The 19,230-nt window shown below is 38.7% G+C and overlaps 1 protein-coding gene across 1 annotated transcript; it reads left to right on the plus strand.

The window, feature by feature from the left end:
- The first annotated feature begins 7,865 nt into the window (after positions 1-7,865).
- Positions 7,866-17,463, plus strand: LOC139966315 (uncharacterized). The gene is made up of 3 exons (XM_071969180.1): positions 7,866-8,293; positions 13,189-13,356; positions 15,365-17,463. The coding sequence occupies exons 1-3, from the start codon at positions 8,221-8,223 to the stop codon at positions 15,424-15,426; spliced, it is 303 nt and encodes a 100-aa protein (XP_071825281.1). The 5' UTR covers positions 7,866-8,220; the 3' UTR covers positions 15,427-17,463.
- The last annotated feature ends 1,767 nt before the right edge of the window (positions 17,464-19,230 follow it).

Here is a 19,230-nt window from a genome sequence, read left to right on the forward strand (position 1 = left end):
ACCCTGACACCATAGGCCTATACTCGAAAGTATTATATGATTTTGGCCAGGGGCGGGATTTCATGGGTGAAGTGGGGGGTGGGGGTGGTGGGACCTGGGGGAGTCTAGGGGAGGGGATTTCATATATAATGTAAATTTCAGAGACAGATTTAAGACAAATATCACTACCATAGCACGGCTAGCGGCCCTTACGATCTTCTCTAATTTACCGGAAGAAAAATAAGTCAGCACGCTTTGTATCACTGACTGGTAAAACAGTACAAGAATAGTGTTGTCGACTTTAAAATATTTCAGTTTACGTACAAAATACTATCTTTGGCAGGCTTTGAGTTGCATCAACCTGGTCTTTGAAGTTCAGTTTACAGTCAAAGATGATGCCTAAATATTAATAGTGGTGCACCTGTTCAACAACCTCAGCATTAACATTGATTTGAGCATGATCACATGGCTGTTTCCTGAAGTCAAATACTATCTCCTTTAATTTTTTACCAGTTCAATTCTAGGGAGTTTTGGTTGCAGTAAGTAACAAAATCACCATAATCATTCTCATACGGAGTAGCAACAGTGTTATGCAGGTAACCGGTTATCACGGTATCATCAGCATATTTAATGATAGAACAGACATCATGTTTACTTTTGCAATAGTTAGTGTACAGGCAGTAAAGGGCAGGAGACAGACAGCATCCCTGGGGAGCACCTGTATTAACAGACCGAATATCAGAGCAAATACCATTTAATTTAAAGGCATCGAAGACTCTCCCCAAACCGCGCGCCATCATCTGAAAAAGTTAACTATCCGTTGCTTGCAAGTGAAGTTTTTTTCGTTTCGCTACAAAATGCAGACAGTAATGAAACATGATACATGATACATAACCAAACACTCTGGGCTCCCGGTCTACTTGTTATCTTTTATCAAGACCTGAGATGTCCATCGCTGCTATGTACACTGTGTTATGGGTATTGACCGTAGCTGCATGCATTGACTGTGCACTAGTGTCTAATTACCGACGGTAGCAACTTACTGTGTGTATTTTCTGGGATCGATGGTGGTGTCAAACACTTCTGTTACACCTCATTCGAAACTAGGTCGGATTACCGGCATGAGACGTTTCTTTGTGCGCGCGTCTTCAATGCCTTTAAGAAACAGGTCTGTCATCTTAAATTATTTAAGATCCAAAACAATAACCTACAATTAACACCCTTAGCTATAACAGTTTATTAGTTAATAAGTGTGGTTCAATGGAACTGAAGGCACTCGAAAAGTCGACAAATATCGCCCTGACAAAAGAATTTGGTATTTCTAAGTGTTCAAGAATCTTATATGCAAACACAATAGGACTGCATCGTCAACATGTCTATTAGCTCTATATGTAAATTGCATGAATCTATGGTAACGCCTCTCTCATTCCAAAAGGCCCTAAGTATAAGTTTTTCAAGACATTTCATTATGGTAGAAGTGAGTGCCACCGTAATCATTTAAGGTAGTAACTGTACGTGACCCTAATAACAGGGATCTCACCAGTATCAATTGTGTCTTGAAATATTTCAGTAAAGATGGGTGCTAACTGGGCAGAGCATAACTTAATTACTTTATTATAGAAAACCCATGCAGACACATATACTTAGGCTATACCCAGAAAACCCACGCAGACACTTAGAGTTAGGCTGCTCGGAAAACCACTGTCTAAGTAATAGATTTTTCGGAATATCTCTACCTTGTAGAAACATATTTCTTGGAAATTCAAATGAACCATAAAATGGATTTTAACTTATTGAACTTTATTACATTGCTTGTTAGCAAACAGAATTTTGCTATTAAATTGAACAAATATCCCGTCGGTTAAAAGTGAGAGAACTTTGGCATCCGGACTCCGTAGTTATAACATAGAGTGCACGTTCGGTCGATATTTCCTAATAAACTAGGAAAGTCCCCGTATTTGGTATACATGAGCTAGAATTATCCTTTATGTAGCGCACTACATGTCTGTATATGGTTGTAGGGGTGGGGGGGGGGGGGATGTTTCCCAAATAGTACCCTTTTCGGCTTTTAAGAATAAGTATAGTAACTGACATGTGAAAGACATGTGTTGGAAGCTCAGGATACAAAGGTTACCGGGCTCTTCATTCTCTCTTGACCTAGATATAATCCTCCTAAGATTAAAATAAATATTGAAGGCAAACATAATGGCATTACCACAAATAACACGTAGGCGAGGTAGTCCGCCTTTCGTGGTGTGAGGGGGCAATGCCAAATTTTGTGTCGCTGTTTAAAGAGTCAGGTAAATACGGTTTAAATTAACGCCTTTTAGGTATCTTTACATATCACGACATAGGCTCTATACCCGAGAGGTCCAATCACCTTTGTTTGTTGTGTGCATGGGAGGAATGTTATGTCGCTCAGACTCGCCGCCTTTAATTAAGAAAGTGTGTAACAACGGATGGTGCTTGGATAAAAAATGGTGATAGATTTTGTCTCCCTTTGAAACAATGTTGAAGACATTTTCGACTGCATATGCTGTACTGCATATACATGCGATATGTTCATGTATTATCTGACAGTGGGCGTGGGGTGGGGAGGCGGGTGAGGGTCACTCTGATATTTTTTTCTGAGGGTTTAAGTATAAGTGGTTGCGCCCCTGCTCTACCCTCTGACTAGTTTGGATTTTTTATAAGGGAAGGAGGCAAGGAAGTTTGGGCTTACATCCTTTCTAGGAAGGGGACTAAGGGAATGGGTTTCTGTCCCCCTTTTAGAAAGTTTTGATGCGGTAAGGGAAATGAAATAGAAAATTGTGTTGTCATTTCCATCAATTTTAACTACATTAATGTACTACAACTAAAAATCTTGCCAATGTATACGACTTAATTAACCTGTGTTCATGTTTTTTTTCTTCTTGCCTTCCCCGTTTCGTCCCCGAAAATGTCTACACTACTGAAAACACATCTAAAATATAAAATAAAACATCATTTTTTCAAGGTTAAATGGATGATGTTTGAATGTTCTTCTGTTTACAAGATGCCTGTATATAATTTGTTGAGTTTGTAGTTTGACATTAAATAATTATTACTCTGATATCATAATGTTTATTGCTCTGCATATTTTAATAGCAAATAACAACTCGCGCATATAGATCGCAATAGTTCATCAAAGAATATTCCTCAGTTAAAACTGGGTGTGGCTGCATTACCGATGATATAAAGGCCTTTTGGCCATTCGTTTTTTTACGCCGTCAACATATATGTTACCATTCATCTGTTTTTGCTTTTTTTTATGAGTCATTTCGATTTAAAGGTTATTATTTCATAAAATCTTAAGTGTGTTTTTCGTCAACCTGGGAATTGGTTTGAACAGATCGGTGGATGATATTTCTTTTGCTTTTATTTAATAGCCTGCGGTATTAATACTGATGTCGTGTTATCTCCACATGATATATGGCATATAAAAACTTCCAAATTTGGTGAATGGCTGGTCTAATAAGTACATAAAATAACATTGTACACGGACTGACATACTCCTAGAAATTGTGATTTAAATGACATTAAATTGTGTAAGTGCATTGTGTTGGTGTGGTGTCTGTCTGTCGGTTTGTCTGTTTGTTTGTTTGTTCCTCTTTGTCTTCGGGAGAATTAACTTCGAGTTGAAAGAAGAAGAGTATCCGAAGAGAGAAATATAAGACAAAAATATAAAGAAAATAGAATGAAAAGAATTGAGGTGCTTTGACCAACTTGAAGGCATTTCAAATAATGAGATGAATGCATACATATCGACAGCAGCCGTTAGAACATTACTTCCTTCAAGTGAGTTCCTTGTTTATATCATATAGTTGCCCAGAACACAAGAAACATTCAAATTACAAATGTGTGTATATAGTTCCCTAATGTATAGACTATATGCCCTTTTCACATTACCGATTTGGGGGAAATTCCCGTACCCAACCACCCAATTTTCCCCTTTAAATAAGGTTTTTTTTTTAAACAATTTCCCCATGTTTTCCTCAAAATTTGCACTTTGGTTAATAAACAAGTTTTTGTATACCACAACGTCACGATACCTCTGATACTTCTTGGCTGTCACATAACAGGTTGGTGTGACAAGTGACGTCAGCACCATGTCCAAATTTGGGGAAAAACTCGTTTAACCTTGACGCTCATGTGGCCTTTTTGTCATCGGAGAAGAACATTTGAACCATCTCGATATACCAGTATACGTGCAAGACTACTCGTGTTGTTCCCACATGTAAAATATGATCGCTTGTTTTTATATCTGTGCGTGTTGTTTTGTATAATTTTATTTGGTGATTTAATTCATTATTTTCAATTTTTTGTGGTATGTTCACCGTAGTGGCAGACGCAATACACAGTAATTGACTTATACAATATATATGACTATTGTGATGGAGAAGTGTACGTTTTATATTGAGGGGGGTGAGGGGTGGGTGACACAGGACCCTATACTTATATCAATCGATTATCGTCAATTGCATGGAGGTAGTTGACGGGTAGAGTAAATAACGTAGCAGTTATTCCAATAATAGAATCGTTAAAACTGGGTAACGTGAATGACGTGGGTAACGTTAAAACGGGGTAACGTGGGTGAGCGGTGGGTAAGGGGTGGGTGACACAGGACCCTAAACTTATATCAATCGATTATTGTCGCTTGAATGGAGGTAGTTGACGGGTAGAATAAATAACGTAACAGTTATTCCAATAATAGAATCGTTAAAACGGTAAGTTGCGTTTTGACTGATAACAAAGAATGATAATCTCTGCAGGCTGCAAGGTGAAACTTGCATAATATGGGGTTTTAGGTCAAAAGATCGCTGTTGTTGTTGACAGTTTTTGACAGTTGTTGACTACTGACGATGTCAAAAGTCATGTGTTGTTCAGTTTTATCTCGACGATGTGATTATTTGTAAAGTTTTATGAATCTTTCTGGCAACGTCGTATTTAATGGCGTCATTACAACAAGTGAAATAAATAATAAACAAAAATTATTTTATTACGTATTATAACTTACCGATACAAATCATCCTTTCACGAAAGCTGGCAGGCATTCGCACCTTTACGGTATTTATGTTAAGATCGTTTGCAACTGACTATACCATTAACGAGCACCCACTATGATTCATTTCCTGCCGCCTGTGTGTAATATATGGTTCATCTGACAAAATACGTACACTCAAACAACCATGTCTGGAATTATAATAAAGACATTGTTATTCATGGGGAGGGGGGGGGCACAGTGAGGAATAATTCTTGTTAACCCATTTACAAAAGTCACGATGTATTCCCCGCCGGAATATGTCTTTAGATATTTCTATTTCCACAGGGTATGCATATTTGTCCTACTCTCCCGCTCACACAGACTCCACCCACCTCCCCCTTAACCCACCGGTGCCTGTCCATACACACAGGAGCGACGGAACCAAGGTTGAACAGAGGGCACGTGCAAAAAATCTCAGAAGTACCCCTTCTTTATCAGTGAATTTAAGTGCCCTCTTATATGTAATAAAGAACCCTTTCCAACATTGTAACTAATAGGTTTAAAGACACTTATTTTAACTTTGCATTTGTATGAAATAACAAAACAAAGCAATAACGACAACAATCAAATACTACAATGTTTGGTATGGAAAGCTCAGACGATACATTTCGGTTGGAAAGTTATGAGGTACCTGTGTGGGTTGTCCACTCAAATCATAGTCACACGTCTCATTGTCCCTCGAAATTCGTGCACCACACCCAACCCTTCCCCCTTCATAACTTGAACCTCCGTTCCGCTGTCCCTGTTCATGTACCATGTTGGTTGACTTTGCATGAGTCAATTTGATGATAAATGGATGAAGTCAGAACAGTGACATACTGGAATAATGTCGGTGTTTGTATCATGTGTTAACCACATGTTCCTGGCCATGGAATGTATAGTGACCTGTATACCATATGCTGCTAATGGTTTTAACAAGAAAGTGTAAGGGATACTTAATACACTTTAAGGTCATCAACAGGAACTATCACATATATCTCAAATATTTGTATACTTTACATCTTCCATCTGTGTTATTGGCTAAACGCCATACTGACGTCATTCCAACGAACGTTTACGTCATAAACGATTAACCATCGACCATAACCTCAAAACACAAACGTTTTAGAGTCTTGACCGGACATTGAAACCGTATATTTTCCGGTATAACAAACATATTTTAATCTATTTTGCTTTCACGAGATTTTTATTTATCTTTATGACGGATTAGTTTTCTTTCTTTCTTCCGCCGGGAATTCAAAGCATCTTTTGCTTTTTCTTTCTTTTCTAACATTTTTTCCAAATTTTGTTAATACGATTCCAAAATCTGAAAAAGTTGAAAGAAGTGTTTCTTCTCAATTTTATATGATTATTTGAAATGAAACTTGACATGGCCATTGTTACGAAAGTGGGGCTTTTTATATGCATCAAACAAAACATAGATCAGAATCAGCCAAAACTTGAAAAATATAAAATCTATTTCATTTTCAAACTTAAAGATGATATGAAATCAAGGCTTTGAATATCTGGTATGACAGGGTTACACAGAATAAAGTTACGAACTGATTGGTCCATGTTGTCTATTAGCGTTCTTTTTATAATGTTTATATTATTGCTAACGTTTGGGAGATATCCATAAATTATGACAATGACATATCCTCGTCAAGATTTAGAGGCGTCTATTGTTTGACCTTCACATAAACAACATAAAAAAATCAATCTAAAAGGTTTTATTATATTTCACAGTGTAACAATTGGAATTATAGGAAACAATTTAAAAATCTTTCAAACGTCACCGAGTTTATTCTCAAAGAAGAATAAAAAATGGATTCAAAATGACGTCAACTATATATAGTGCATTGTTTTACCGTTGTGTTGGAAACTCTCGATCCACATAACCAAGAGAAGTTATGGCATTTCAGTGAGCCTCTTCTCTCTGTTGTCTTGGTGCGTCTAGTTTGTCATTGGGCCCTACTCTATAAGGTGGCTTTGAAGGGACATGTAAGTTGTAGTCTTAACGTGTTCGTATCTAAAGAGACTAACTCGACAAATTTGTACTTTCTTCACCGAGTTACACTAACGTCTAATCTTGACAAATATAATCAAAGTTGTCAGATCACGTGCATCGCAGTAACTCGTCAATCCTATAATTTTTCGTCATGATGTCATGTTAACGGTAACATGTCAATTCGACCAAATATTATCTTTTTGCCGTAATTTCAAGTTAGGCTCAACACAGCAACTCAACGAAAGGGTAGTTTCTGCCAAGACAACATAAAGCGTAACTAATCAATTAGACAAAATATCGTATTTTCGATATGTTGTCGTGCTATATTAACACGCAAAGTCTTCAACTAGTCTGTCCCTTCCGGACCACCGTACTTCTCTTCATTGGACAGTACATGTAATTCAAAGGAAAGAAAGGTGATAGATAATCGAAACAGTATGTTAGCTTCTCTACACTGTATGAAGATTACTGCATGGTTCCGGCCTGTGGGACCGACTCTGTTTTCTTTGTGTTCTTAATATCCGAACTTTCATCAGCGTTCAGGTTTACTTCGGGTGTTCCCTTTTTGACCTTTTCACCTTTACCCTCTGGTTTGTAGATTCAGTGGAAATTTTACTCTGATTCTTCTTACCGATATTTTCTGAAAAAAAAATTGTTTTTATGATATCCTTCCAATGTCAAAAGATCAAAACATGTAAATAACTATTTCACGTTAGTGTTGACACCGCGGTCTGGATTATTTGATATGCCCAAATACAGAGTCGTGACGTCAGAATAGCACCTCGTAAAACAACTCTTTTTTTTTTTACTTCTTTTCTTCTCGTGTTGGATTTATTTTCATTAATCTTATAGTGCTATAACGCTTCAACTGTGATCGTTCAAACTTTATTAACTTCTCGGTGTTTTATGTTAATCACATTGTGAGTATACTTCGCCTGACTTCCTCTGTAATAGTCTTCGCGTGTTTTATACATCTCGGAACATATTAAAATCGAGGTCGCACTGAGAGGTGTGTTTCAGATCGATTCTGGCCAATGAAGGGAAAACATATATAGCTGTAATATCATACAGGTGGTCAGTTCATAATTATATAAAGCGAACATCGTCACCATCATAACATTTATAATCGTCAGCGAATTGTTCGGTTTTTGTTTCGGTATCGAGACTCTTAGCTGAAGGACTCTAAGACACAATGTTTTCTAGGCAACTGATTGTACTCTTAGTACTGTGTTTTCTAAGTGTCACAGTACTTGGAATGCCGTTTGGTAAGTTCAAACTAAATGATTTATTTATGCATGTTTACTATAAGTTATATACGATACGGGCGGTATTTAGAGAGACGAGGTGTTATAGATGTAGGGGAGAAAAAAATGGGTAAACCTGAAGAAAAAACGGCGAGCGATTGATTTCAATTTGAATTTTTCGATTATCGAGCAACGTAAATTTCCGCTGAGGGAAAGGAGTAAAGTTGTCCCATTACATGTGGGATAAGTATGACAAAGGTATTTTAATATTATCATATTTAGCCTACATGTATATCTACATATAGTAAATAGAACGTTTGAGAAAAGACTACCAATTAAGAACGCAGTGGTTATTAGCGATCGGTTTCATACAAGATCACCGATTCCGAAAACTGTCCTTAATTGCTAGTTTTTTTTTGCTATAACTATTATTTTTATTATTAATATAATGCAGTATATTTATTCTATGGTTATTTTCATAACCATTCAGGTTATCAGATTTCATACGTGGCTTGTAACTAATGTTTAGCCATACGTTAGAGTATTGAACACAGTTCCCGCAAGCCTATTATATTTCATAGGGCTTTTCTTCAGACCTCTTTTAAGAGTCCATTCGACTGAGACATATAAGGTAAGCAATGCACCAATTCTAGTTTCACATTTAAGAAAACGGTATCGATTAAGGTTTGCCAATCACTGTTTTTACTTTACAATACATACTTTTACAGCATAAGTGTGTGCCACATAGGCCTAACCAGCGACGTAGCCAGGAATTTGAAATGGGGAGTATTTCTGCAATTAATATGGATTTTCAAAGTTGTAGGCACGACTTTCTGAGCGGAGCGCCACCATCGGTTGGCGCGGAGCGTACAAGAAAATTTTTGGTTTTACAATTCCCCCAGATGGCCGGAAACGGCCCTTCCCGAGTGTTTATTCTGGTTCCCTTGCCTCTTGCTAACTTGAGACACCTCATTCAATATAACAAACGAGTTAAAATAGTACGTAATTCAATACTACATAATGTATTTAAAATTAGCAAGGTACATGTACAGAGAAGTCTTACTTTTCAACTTCTGATACTTGTAGATACAAAGATAGGCCAGAAATGTCTTTGATACAACTATAGCCAGTAGGCCATATTGTCTTTGATACAACTGTAGCTAGTAAATGTTTAAGTTAGCCTAATAAGAGAAGGCGAGAGCTACCGTATACGACGATTGCCATCTGATGCAAATTTCTCAACTGTTTTCTCAACTGAAATATTATTTGCGTAAACGGGTTCAAGTTAACTAGATGTTAAAAAACTGACAAGATCGGAATCTAGTCTTTTTCGGCGGTAAGAGTGTTGAATGAAACGGCACGCGATAGAATTGACAGCCTAGATGACAGAAGAATAGGTCACCTATAATTTAGCCATATTCTTGCTACGTTCATTTCAATAGTTTTTCCTGTCTAGACTCTTAAACTCGTCCAGCAGGCTTATGGATTTGAATTATGGGTGTTTTTTTTTTTTAAAAGGTAACTTGGCCAAAAAAGTGTAGGCCCGGGCCTACAGTGCTACATGCTGGCTACCCCTCTGATCATATGATATCATATTATCAGCAAATTTGGTTTCCTGTTTGAATTCTTTTTCATGTTCTTTTACGTAATATATCAGAAAGACAAACATAGTGCTTTTTTACAATTTTTACAGTAGGATGATTCTTGTTTCGGCCTATTGTCCAATGTCTGGACTTTAATACATTTGACAAACTTAACTGATGGACAATATAAACTTTCATATTTTGTAATATAGCCAGATATGCAGTGGTGTAACTTTCTAAAAACAAATATCGTTATCGCAATGTATTAGCAGTGTAATAATATTTGTAGGAAATGCGTGTCACGTACGATTGCTAGCTTAGCTTTATAACATATGCTGTTCGTGCAACAACTTAGGACGAATCATAGAAAGGATGAGAACGAACGTTGTCGACGTTGTTGTGCATACAGTTCGTGACATTCCATAGAGTACGGTTAGGTAGGCAATATGTATTTTATTACGCAGTGGCCAACTGTGGGCTTGTAATAGGCTATAGGCTAAATTTAGCCAATTGCATCTGCCAATCTAAGTAGCCTAAGTAGTTGGATCAGTAGGCGTGAATGTTACCACTGGCGGATCCAGGGCCTTTGTTTGGGAGGGGCCAAAGTGGCATTAGAGTGATATGGGGGAGTGGTCTAAGGGGAGGGGGTGCCCCCTCCCCTTAGAAAAATTTTCTATTGCTGAATGCCCTCAGATGCAATTTGGTGCGACAAAAGTGTACAATGGTGATGTTAATTTACTTCTAAAAAAAATGTTTCCCAGGTGTAATTTTCTAAAATATTTATAAAACAAAGTTGGGATCATCTTTCTCAAGAAATTTTATTCCTCATAGGTTATAAATTTCTTACAACCAGCCTGTTACTACAAAATGGTGTTAAACTGTAAATCCTCATGCTCATACATTTACATAGCTCCCAACTCTTGAGAAGGCAAATGCCGGTCCATGCCACGAATCGCCGTCCTGGGGGAGGGGTATAAGGGGAGGGGGTGTCCCCCTCCCCTATTGAATTTTTTGGAATCCTGGTGATGCCTACATGTAAAATGGTGGCACTTAGAAAGGCTTTTGTCACCCAAAATTTTCTGAGAAATATGCATTTTTTTGTGTGTAACATCAATAAATTGAATAGTAGGTGATAATTCATTCTTTCCCGTGGCATGAAAATGTTCGCTGCTCGCCCCAATTCAAAGGTTCAAATGATGCTGTAAAGGAGGTTTTATAGTCTATTATCCTAAATGCTAAAGAAATGATGGTTGCTAAGTCAAAATTTGATGCAAATTTTTTATGTATACTTGACAATTACAATGCGGTTTTTTCGGACGCTTGTGCGGGTCAGCGGGTTTGGGTGTTAGACCGCGAATTGCGGGTCAGTTGGGAGCTCTGCATTTAATTTTAAACCAGAAAACGAAAAGGTTTAGACTAGTCTACCACTGCTATTCCTCTCGATTTTTTAAATTTCCAATCATATGATTTAGCGGATGTTCGGAAACACTTTTTTGCTCACCTTTGGGGGGGGGCCATGGCCCCCCTTGGCCCCCCCTTGGATCCGCCAGTGAATGTTACTACGATCATAATCGAGTTAACGGAGCTGACGAGTATTCAAGATCAAAGGAGCACTGAAAAAATACCATGCTAAAAAACGACAATTAAAAAAAAAAATCGACACTGAAAGGGGGGAGCAGTCGCCCCCCCTGCTCCCCTCTGGCTACGTCCCTGGGCCAGCTAAATAATATTGTCACCGAAAAAGTGTTTCCAATCATACTCTGTTAAATCTTTATTATGGGGTGCCAGTTGAATTCCATATAGACAGTAACATCCAGTGAGGAGTTTCGGTTATTTAAAGAATTTGACTTTCTTTCGGGAAATGGATAGATCGCTAATGACGCTTTGAGAAAAAAGTTGGTGTATAGGGCTGGGGATTGAGTGGGGTATGTGCATAAGGTGCAGTCATAAGCATCAAAGGTGCTAACAATAGTTACCTCAGGTGAGAAGGGAAAATGTTAAGTGGTTGTAGTTTTACAGCCCAACGCTTCGACTGACATGCATAATAATAATATACGATTATGAATTCAGTTTGTAAGTCACGTAACGGTTCAATTTATAACGGGAGCTTTTGACACAGACTAATTAAGGACAAGTCCAGAACAGTTTCCAGACGGCCAAATCCACAGCCGTGATTGGATAGTTTTGTACAAGCTGCGGTCATGCGCATAATGTAATCGATTCGTTCAACTCTAATTGTGTACCATGCAGTGACTAATAGATAAGTGATGTGGAGAGGATGCAAGGTCCTCGATCTCTCGGTTCGACGACCATAATTAGTGTTTTAATGAAGTCCAAAGTCGTTTTCTGTCAGGAAATGTTCAGGTCAAGTAATTAACTGTATATGGGAAATGATTTCATTATTTTGAGATATGTCTAATAAATCATATGTGTATAGTAATACTTTTTGATGCATGAGTGATGACTTCATAAACGTCTACATCTGATACACTTTCCGATTCAGTCCTTATGATCAATTCCATCATTAGGATATTGATTACAAAAACATATTTAGATAGTTGGACATGCATAGTATGCTTCCTCTGGGAATATTTAGGATATAAAAAAAAATATCAAATTCTTCATTGCATTTATTTTCCTGTGTATAGGTCATAATGTAAACCTCGGTATGCATCTTTAAACCGACTTTAAGACATCTTCACTTTCATACAATGAAATGTGGACATATAAAATAAGAAACAAACATAGGGGGGTTTGAGGGGTTTGAATGGCGGCGCAATTATTTGGTAACCATTCAAAGTCATGCCTCTGTCACTTTCATTCTCAGGCTGCTTTCCGAGAAGAAATTTTCGTTATAATACGTGGATGAACTTGGTAGTGGCAGTGGAGTCGCTTAAGGCGGGGGGGGGGTGGGGTGGGAGGTTCGGTCACCACCTGTCACCCCAATGATATTAGCCATGTCCTAGACCCAAATACACAACTCTTTGACTTCTACTGAATAGTTCTAGAAACGATGGGACCCAAACGCCTCGCTTGCCCCTTGACCTTCAAAGGGCACCATATGAAGGGACCGTCCATGGAGCCCACCGGCCGACAAGGCCTCGCGCTGCAGACACGCCACAGCTTTTGGTGCCCCCTCCAAATGTTGATGTACCATACCCCCTTCTCACTTCCAAATGTCTGGTGACGCCACTATATTTTCCTATTTCGCTAGCTCGTTCGCGTCCATATACCCCTAAATTGTTCCCTAATGATAAACCTGGTCCAAATTTTTGAAAGTTAACGTAAAGTTGCCATACCTACGTTTACTATTTTTATTTCATTATTTTACAGGGAAGACGAGCTGCTCCTTTCTTTGCGATGCAAACTTTCATCCTGTCTGCGGTGAACTACCTAATGGAGACTTCAAAGCCTATCCAAACGCATGCGAGTTACATCGTGCATTGTGTTACGGGGACGCTGTGTCCGATGCAGCCGATATCAAATGTGACATAGAGAGAGGTACGAAAATATAAAATATTTTCATTTACAGTTTCATCGACATTTACGACCAACCCAAACCCACACCCTCACCCCTCCTCAACCTCCCACATTCTTTAAGGTTTAGACAATTTTGTATTTATAATGTGTAAAAGTAAGTTGGACTGACGTTTCTATCCTAGCAGGTTCTTCTTCAAAGGCTAAATGACAAGTAACATGTAACAGAAGGGACAAAAACACACACAGAACACAGACAGGTTAATAAGCATGGTGAACACAAAGAGATAGATGTAAGGGGATTAGTAGACAAGGGAGGGGGGAGAAGAAAGAAAGAAACCGACAGGAGAAGAGGAGGGGCGGGAGATAAACAGTGGAGGGACAAAGAGAGGATTAAGTGAATAAGTTTGTATTATGTCAGATGCATACATCGAAGGAAATCAGAAGCAGATCTATGATTTTAAATGGTAGGGGTTGTGGCCCTAATATCGTTGAAGCCAAAGCCCATATAGGGGGTCCGGGGTCCCCCTCCCCGCCTCAGAGGAAAACTTACAAGTTTAGACGTGGTATTGTGAATAAATAAAGTCTATACCGGATCTTGATGCACAGTGGCACGTATAAGTACTTTTATCTTTGTTTGTGGCGGGGGTGGGTGTGGGTGGGGGGGGGGGGGTGGGCGGGGAGTTTAAAGTGGTGAGGCGCACATCCCACAAATCCTCTGGATCCGCACCTGGGAATGTGTAAACTATTAATGAGTGAAATGCCAATAAACGTTTGCCGAAAACTCTGAAACGAGCACCATGTCCATACAATCATGCACCTTCACACCGTATCGTGCGTGCCACTCGAAGCAGTGGAGTAGGCGTCACATATGCCTCTATACTTAATTTCAAAATTATTCTATTGTTTATTGCTTTTTCAATTATCACATTCTACTGGTACTATAGCGCCACCGTAAAAAAAGGCTAGTACTTTGAATTGGTGCATGGGGGAAATTCCCAAATTATCTTATACCATATATTTATAAACGTGATTTCATATTTCCCCTATTAAATTTGCAATTTGTTATTTCCTATCAAACATGTTATAAACACACTTGAAATACATGCGCCTCGATCCGTTTTGGATTCAGCAATTCTCGGAAAAGAGGGACCGGGAGACAAGTATCTATTTAGGTACCGTAATTATATATACCGAGAAATATATGAAATATCATATATATGAAAACACCGCTAAAAAGTACGGAACTCCAGTCCTCAAAGTCTGCTAACTTATTCCAATAAATACCGCTCATATTTTAGCAAACTCATGTTGTTCTTTAGCGCCCTCTCTATTCTTCCTCATAAATACTTTAGGTAGGTCTCAAACTGGATCCTTCCCATTTGACTTTATATGCAACAAAGAAACTCGGATCTTTGTGTTATGTTATTGAATTTGTTCTTATAAAAGTTATGATAGACTTATTTTTATGTGATGTATTAAAGATGTAGCTGGTAGTGCACTAAACAAAAGTATATGGAAAATTATTTCTGATTATTCCAAGTCATGTCCATTATAATGGTATCATTATGTGCAAGGTGGTATTGGTGGGAGGTTGGGAGGGGAGGGAGGGGGTGGAAATGAATAGGCCTCTTTATCACTAGCGAAAATTCTTTGCATAATGGCCTGTATGGTATAAGTTTCATGCCGAAATAAATACTTCACTATCGGACGCGAGAGGGAGGGGGGGGGGGGGTGGAGCGGGATTATCCATGTTTGAGATTTCAAATAAGGAAAAATTTCAATCAGTTAGTGTGACACAATGATACATGCTTTTGGCTCGAACGGTTAACTCGAGAATTATGAGTACCTGATACTATAAAGCTATAAACACTCGGAGTTTTTAGGTATAGGTTGGCAATAATCCAAATTATTAAATACAATGCAAAATAATGGCTTAAAAATAGTGCTTTTGTTCTGTTCACTAAATGTAGTGAATAAAAAAAAAGAAGATTCGATTATCCCTTTTTCATCTTTTCTTTTATCATTTCAGAAGAGTTGGTGTTTTCTCACGACATTGTCTTTTCAGGATTTGATGATGGTACCTCAATCTAGTTTGCCCGTCAAAGACGCTCTGAAAATCGCAATGTTCTTTATTTTATTTAAATAGAATAAACACTAAGTAAGTGCCACGAAGGAAGCTTTTAATCTCATAGCAAGACAAGAAGGAAGCTTTTTAATCTCCTTGCAATCAAAGAACGTCAGACAAGCTCGGTCCCGTCGACCAAATATGTGATCTTGGACCAAAATACCTCGCGTGACCTGAGTTGAGAACCGAAATTGGAAGAGATTTCTAGAATGCCTCCCAGAGGACCAGATTGTATAATGGCCGTTTATATGTTGGAGTTCTGACTAATTTATCATAATGAATTATTTGAAGAACTGAAAGGGATTTATGGACGGTTTTACTTATCTGCTTATACACATTGTATTCACTTATCGTCACTTCACATGTAACCGTTGCGCTTCGTGGTAGTGTCCTCAACATAGATTAATAGGGGCCTTGTCCGTTGCCGCAGGGCCTCCTTTGTGTGAATGCCTAAAACTAGAAAACTGGAATTTTATAACAGCCACCTCACAAATGGGTTCGAGAAATTGTAGAAAATGTAGTAGTTACTGATTGAATTAACCATAACAACCTTATCAAAGTATTTATTAGCAACACTTGCGTTGTGGACTACATATATAGGCCTATATAAGTTATCTGAGTAGAAATATGCCCCATGCACTATTGGTGTCTAAGTTTTTAAAAAGTTCTTTCTAGTGAAGAACACATATAGCCCCCCCCCCCCACCTGCTCCAAAGGATTCGTCATCAGTGACCTCAGAACAACCCCCACCCCTTATAACAACAATCCTTCAAGCTCTGGGCCTTCTACAAAAGGCCCCCATCTTGGAAATCATGTGCACGCCACTGCATTGACCTACATACGACTATCTCCGCATTGAACAAACTACATGATGAGGGTATATTGAACGTCTGTATTCTCTTTACGACCTGTGGTCATTGTGGTCACACACAGAATGATTTCCCCGTGATTGGGGCTTACGTCTGTTGACACTCATAGGCGTAGGAGGCGGGGGTGGGGGCTGCAGCCCCCAATCCAAAATTGTTGTGAAAATTCGGGCAATATGCTGAGAATTTTTCGTGCACCCACTGAAAGAAAAATAATTTGCAATGTGTTTTTCAATGGTTAAACTTCTATCATTATTATCATTGTAACGACTTCCCCAATAATTATAACCAATATGGAAAGGTAATAACACGGAAAATGATTGTATGTTATTGGCATGTGATGTAATAACCGATGAATGCCTACCGTATATGATATGCACATTAACATGTTGAACGCGCGCTGAGCGCACGAAAATTTTGGTAATATTTTTCGGGCAAGTCATTACAGCCCCCCCCCCCCCCCAATCAAATAAGGCTCCTACGCCTATGTTGACACTTGATTACAGTTGTAGTTGTGAACCGTCGCTAACTACATAATGCAGGACTGTCGACTACTGCATGCTAATCTGACCGACGTAACATGTTATGTTGAGACGCTTGAAGCCGAATCGACTAAAAGCTGCCTTAATCTTGAATATCGTATAATATCGAATGAGCACATTGCACGCGACTGTCCACGATTATCGCCAGGTAATGTGAGTGTGGGGAGGGGAGGGAGGGGAGGGGATGGGAGGGGAGGGGAGGGGAGGGGAGGGGGAGATAGATGTTGTGTCGGCCAGGGAGGGATCTAATGGAAGGGGTGGCCCGTTTTTGAGAAAATTATGATAAAGCGGAGGGTGCTTAGATGCAGAAAAAAATGCAATATCAAAACTTTTGAAACAATGTTGATGAATTTCGACTGTTTAGTGGGTTGTACCTGTCTGTCAGTTGGGGAGGGGTAGGGAAGTGAACAACCCATCATGCACCCCTGGTTGAGTCGGGTCGCGTTCAGTTGGACAGTATGCGACCGTTTATATGTTGGCAGCTGTGATGGATGGAATGTGGATGTTATGAACAGTTTAGAAATTAATATATCCTAAAAAATGAATAATGTATCTTTTGAATTCATGAAAATAAATATTTCTAAATGGAATAAAAGGTGAGTTCTTCTTTCAAGGCATCTGTTTGGGCTTGGTACATCAGATTCCACCCACCCACCCACCCACCAACCCACCACCTCCCTCTACCCAAAGGAGCACACACTTGATAGTAACTATGTGTTTGTAAAATTCATAGGTTGATGATGATACCAGACAAGGTTACAAATACAAGCAGGGTGGGTGAACGGGGGAATCGGTAACTTGGAGTACAGATATATGGATAAAATCAGGTGTCTGAAGTAGAATATTATTATCCAAAGCGACACAGAAGATACGTTTACACCTAAAATTAAATCAATAACAGCTTTCATTGCGCCTCCCTGAGAAATCTGTTTATTTATTATTTTATGAACAAAGGATTCTTGTTGTATAGTGTTGCCATAATATGCATGGAGAAGATTCAATACAATATCTGCATAAAAAGAAGTGGATTTGAAAACTCAGTGCGGGAAGCGGGTACAATCTTGACATAAATGTGGATGGGACGAGAGAGATATACCCCTCAGGTACAACTCTTCCCATTCTCCGGCATCGATTGCCCCCAAATCAGCAAAGGGTAAGTGTAAAACATGATCATCTTCACCATTAACTTAATTGAAAGATGTTAACAACGAATGCCCTCGTTTACCCTTTGCTCCAACTCCTTACCTGCCTGCACCCCCCCCCCCGCTCCATCAGCCCCTCCCAAGCTACCGACGAAAAAGGCTGGTTACGCCACTGACATTAAATACCTTAATTACATACAGTGATTTATGGGGAAAAAATGTTCTTTTAGTGATTAATTATTAGATGTAGGTCAATGTTTCCAGGTCACGAATCGACTTGTGAAATCTTGCGTCAGAATATTCTTATAAGAATATTGCGTCACGAACTCATTAAACCACACATGTTGTGAATTTCAAATTTAATATGTGTACGACCTGCTCATGTATGGTGTGCTTCGGTGAGTACAAAGGTCACAAACCAAAGTTTTTTAGCATAAGCTTCAGAAGAAGTTAAGAACCCCCCCCCCCCCAAAAAAAAATCAGTCATAAGTGAATTTTAAAGACCACTAGTGTTGAAACCAAGTCAAGTTTGCCAATCATGTCAAGTCAAATCACAATTCTCATCAAGTTAGAAGAAATCACAAGTCGATCGATTTTATTGCAAGTGAAGTTACAAACATAGGCGTACGAGGTGGGGGCAGGGGGGGGCAGACTGCCCCCCAAATTTCCAGAGGACAAGAAATTCGGGCAAAAGTCCTGAAAAATTCGGGCAGCCTAAGAGGGAAAATTTATATATATATATATATATATATATATATATATATATATATATATATATATATATATATATATATATATATAAATATGCAGTAGTTTGCCCGAATCTTTTTCAAATTGTTGCCCGACAATTCTGTGGAAAGCGTTTTATGTTATTTGTTTTGTGACATTAATATTAATATAGGCCTACTGATTTTCTTTATTTAGCATCATGTTGCCCGAATATTTCCGTGTAACACCACCGTAAGCGCAGCTCATCTGGGCTACCACGCTTTTTGTACTATCAAAAATTTTCTAACTAGTCAACTGTATACCTGGACATCCCCGACATGAGTGTATATAAGAAACGTTTTCTTGTTCATGGATGGTGGGGGGTGCCTACAAGCCTAGAAGTACAGGTTTATTATTCTTTGTTATTTTTTATACTTTTTGGTGAGACAAATTGCAGTCTCACCCGACACAGCGACATTATCCCGCCTATACGTGTCGTTGAACAATGTATG

This window comes from Apostichopus japonicus, chromosome 4 (genome assembly GCF_037975245.1).
Source record: "Apostichopus japonicus isolate 1M-3 chromosome 4, ASM3797524v1, whole genome shotgun sequence".
Taxonomy (NCBI): domain Eukaryota; kingdom Metazoa; phylum Echinodermata; class Holothuroidea; order Aspidochirotida; family Stichopodidae; genus Apostichopus; species Apostichopus japonicus.

What these genes read in the sequence shown, in the direction of transcription:
- LOC139966315 (XM_071969180.1), top strand. Translation starts at nt 8,221, where the DNA reads ATGTTTTCTAGGCAACTGATTGTACTCTTAGTACTGTGTTTTCTAAGT. An exon ending in AGTACTTGGAATGCCGTTTG is followed by an intron (nt 8,294 to 13,188) that starts GTAAGTTCAAAC and finishes ATTATTTTACAG; the next exon opens with GGAAGACGAGCTGCTCCTTT. An exon ending in CAAATGTGACATAGAGAGAG is followed by an intron (nt 13,357 to 15,364) that starts GTACGAAAATAT and finishes TTATCATTTCAG; the next exon opens with AAGAGTTGGTGTTTTCTCAC.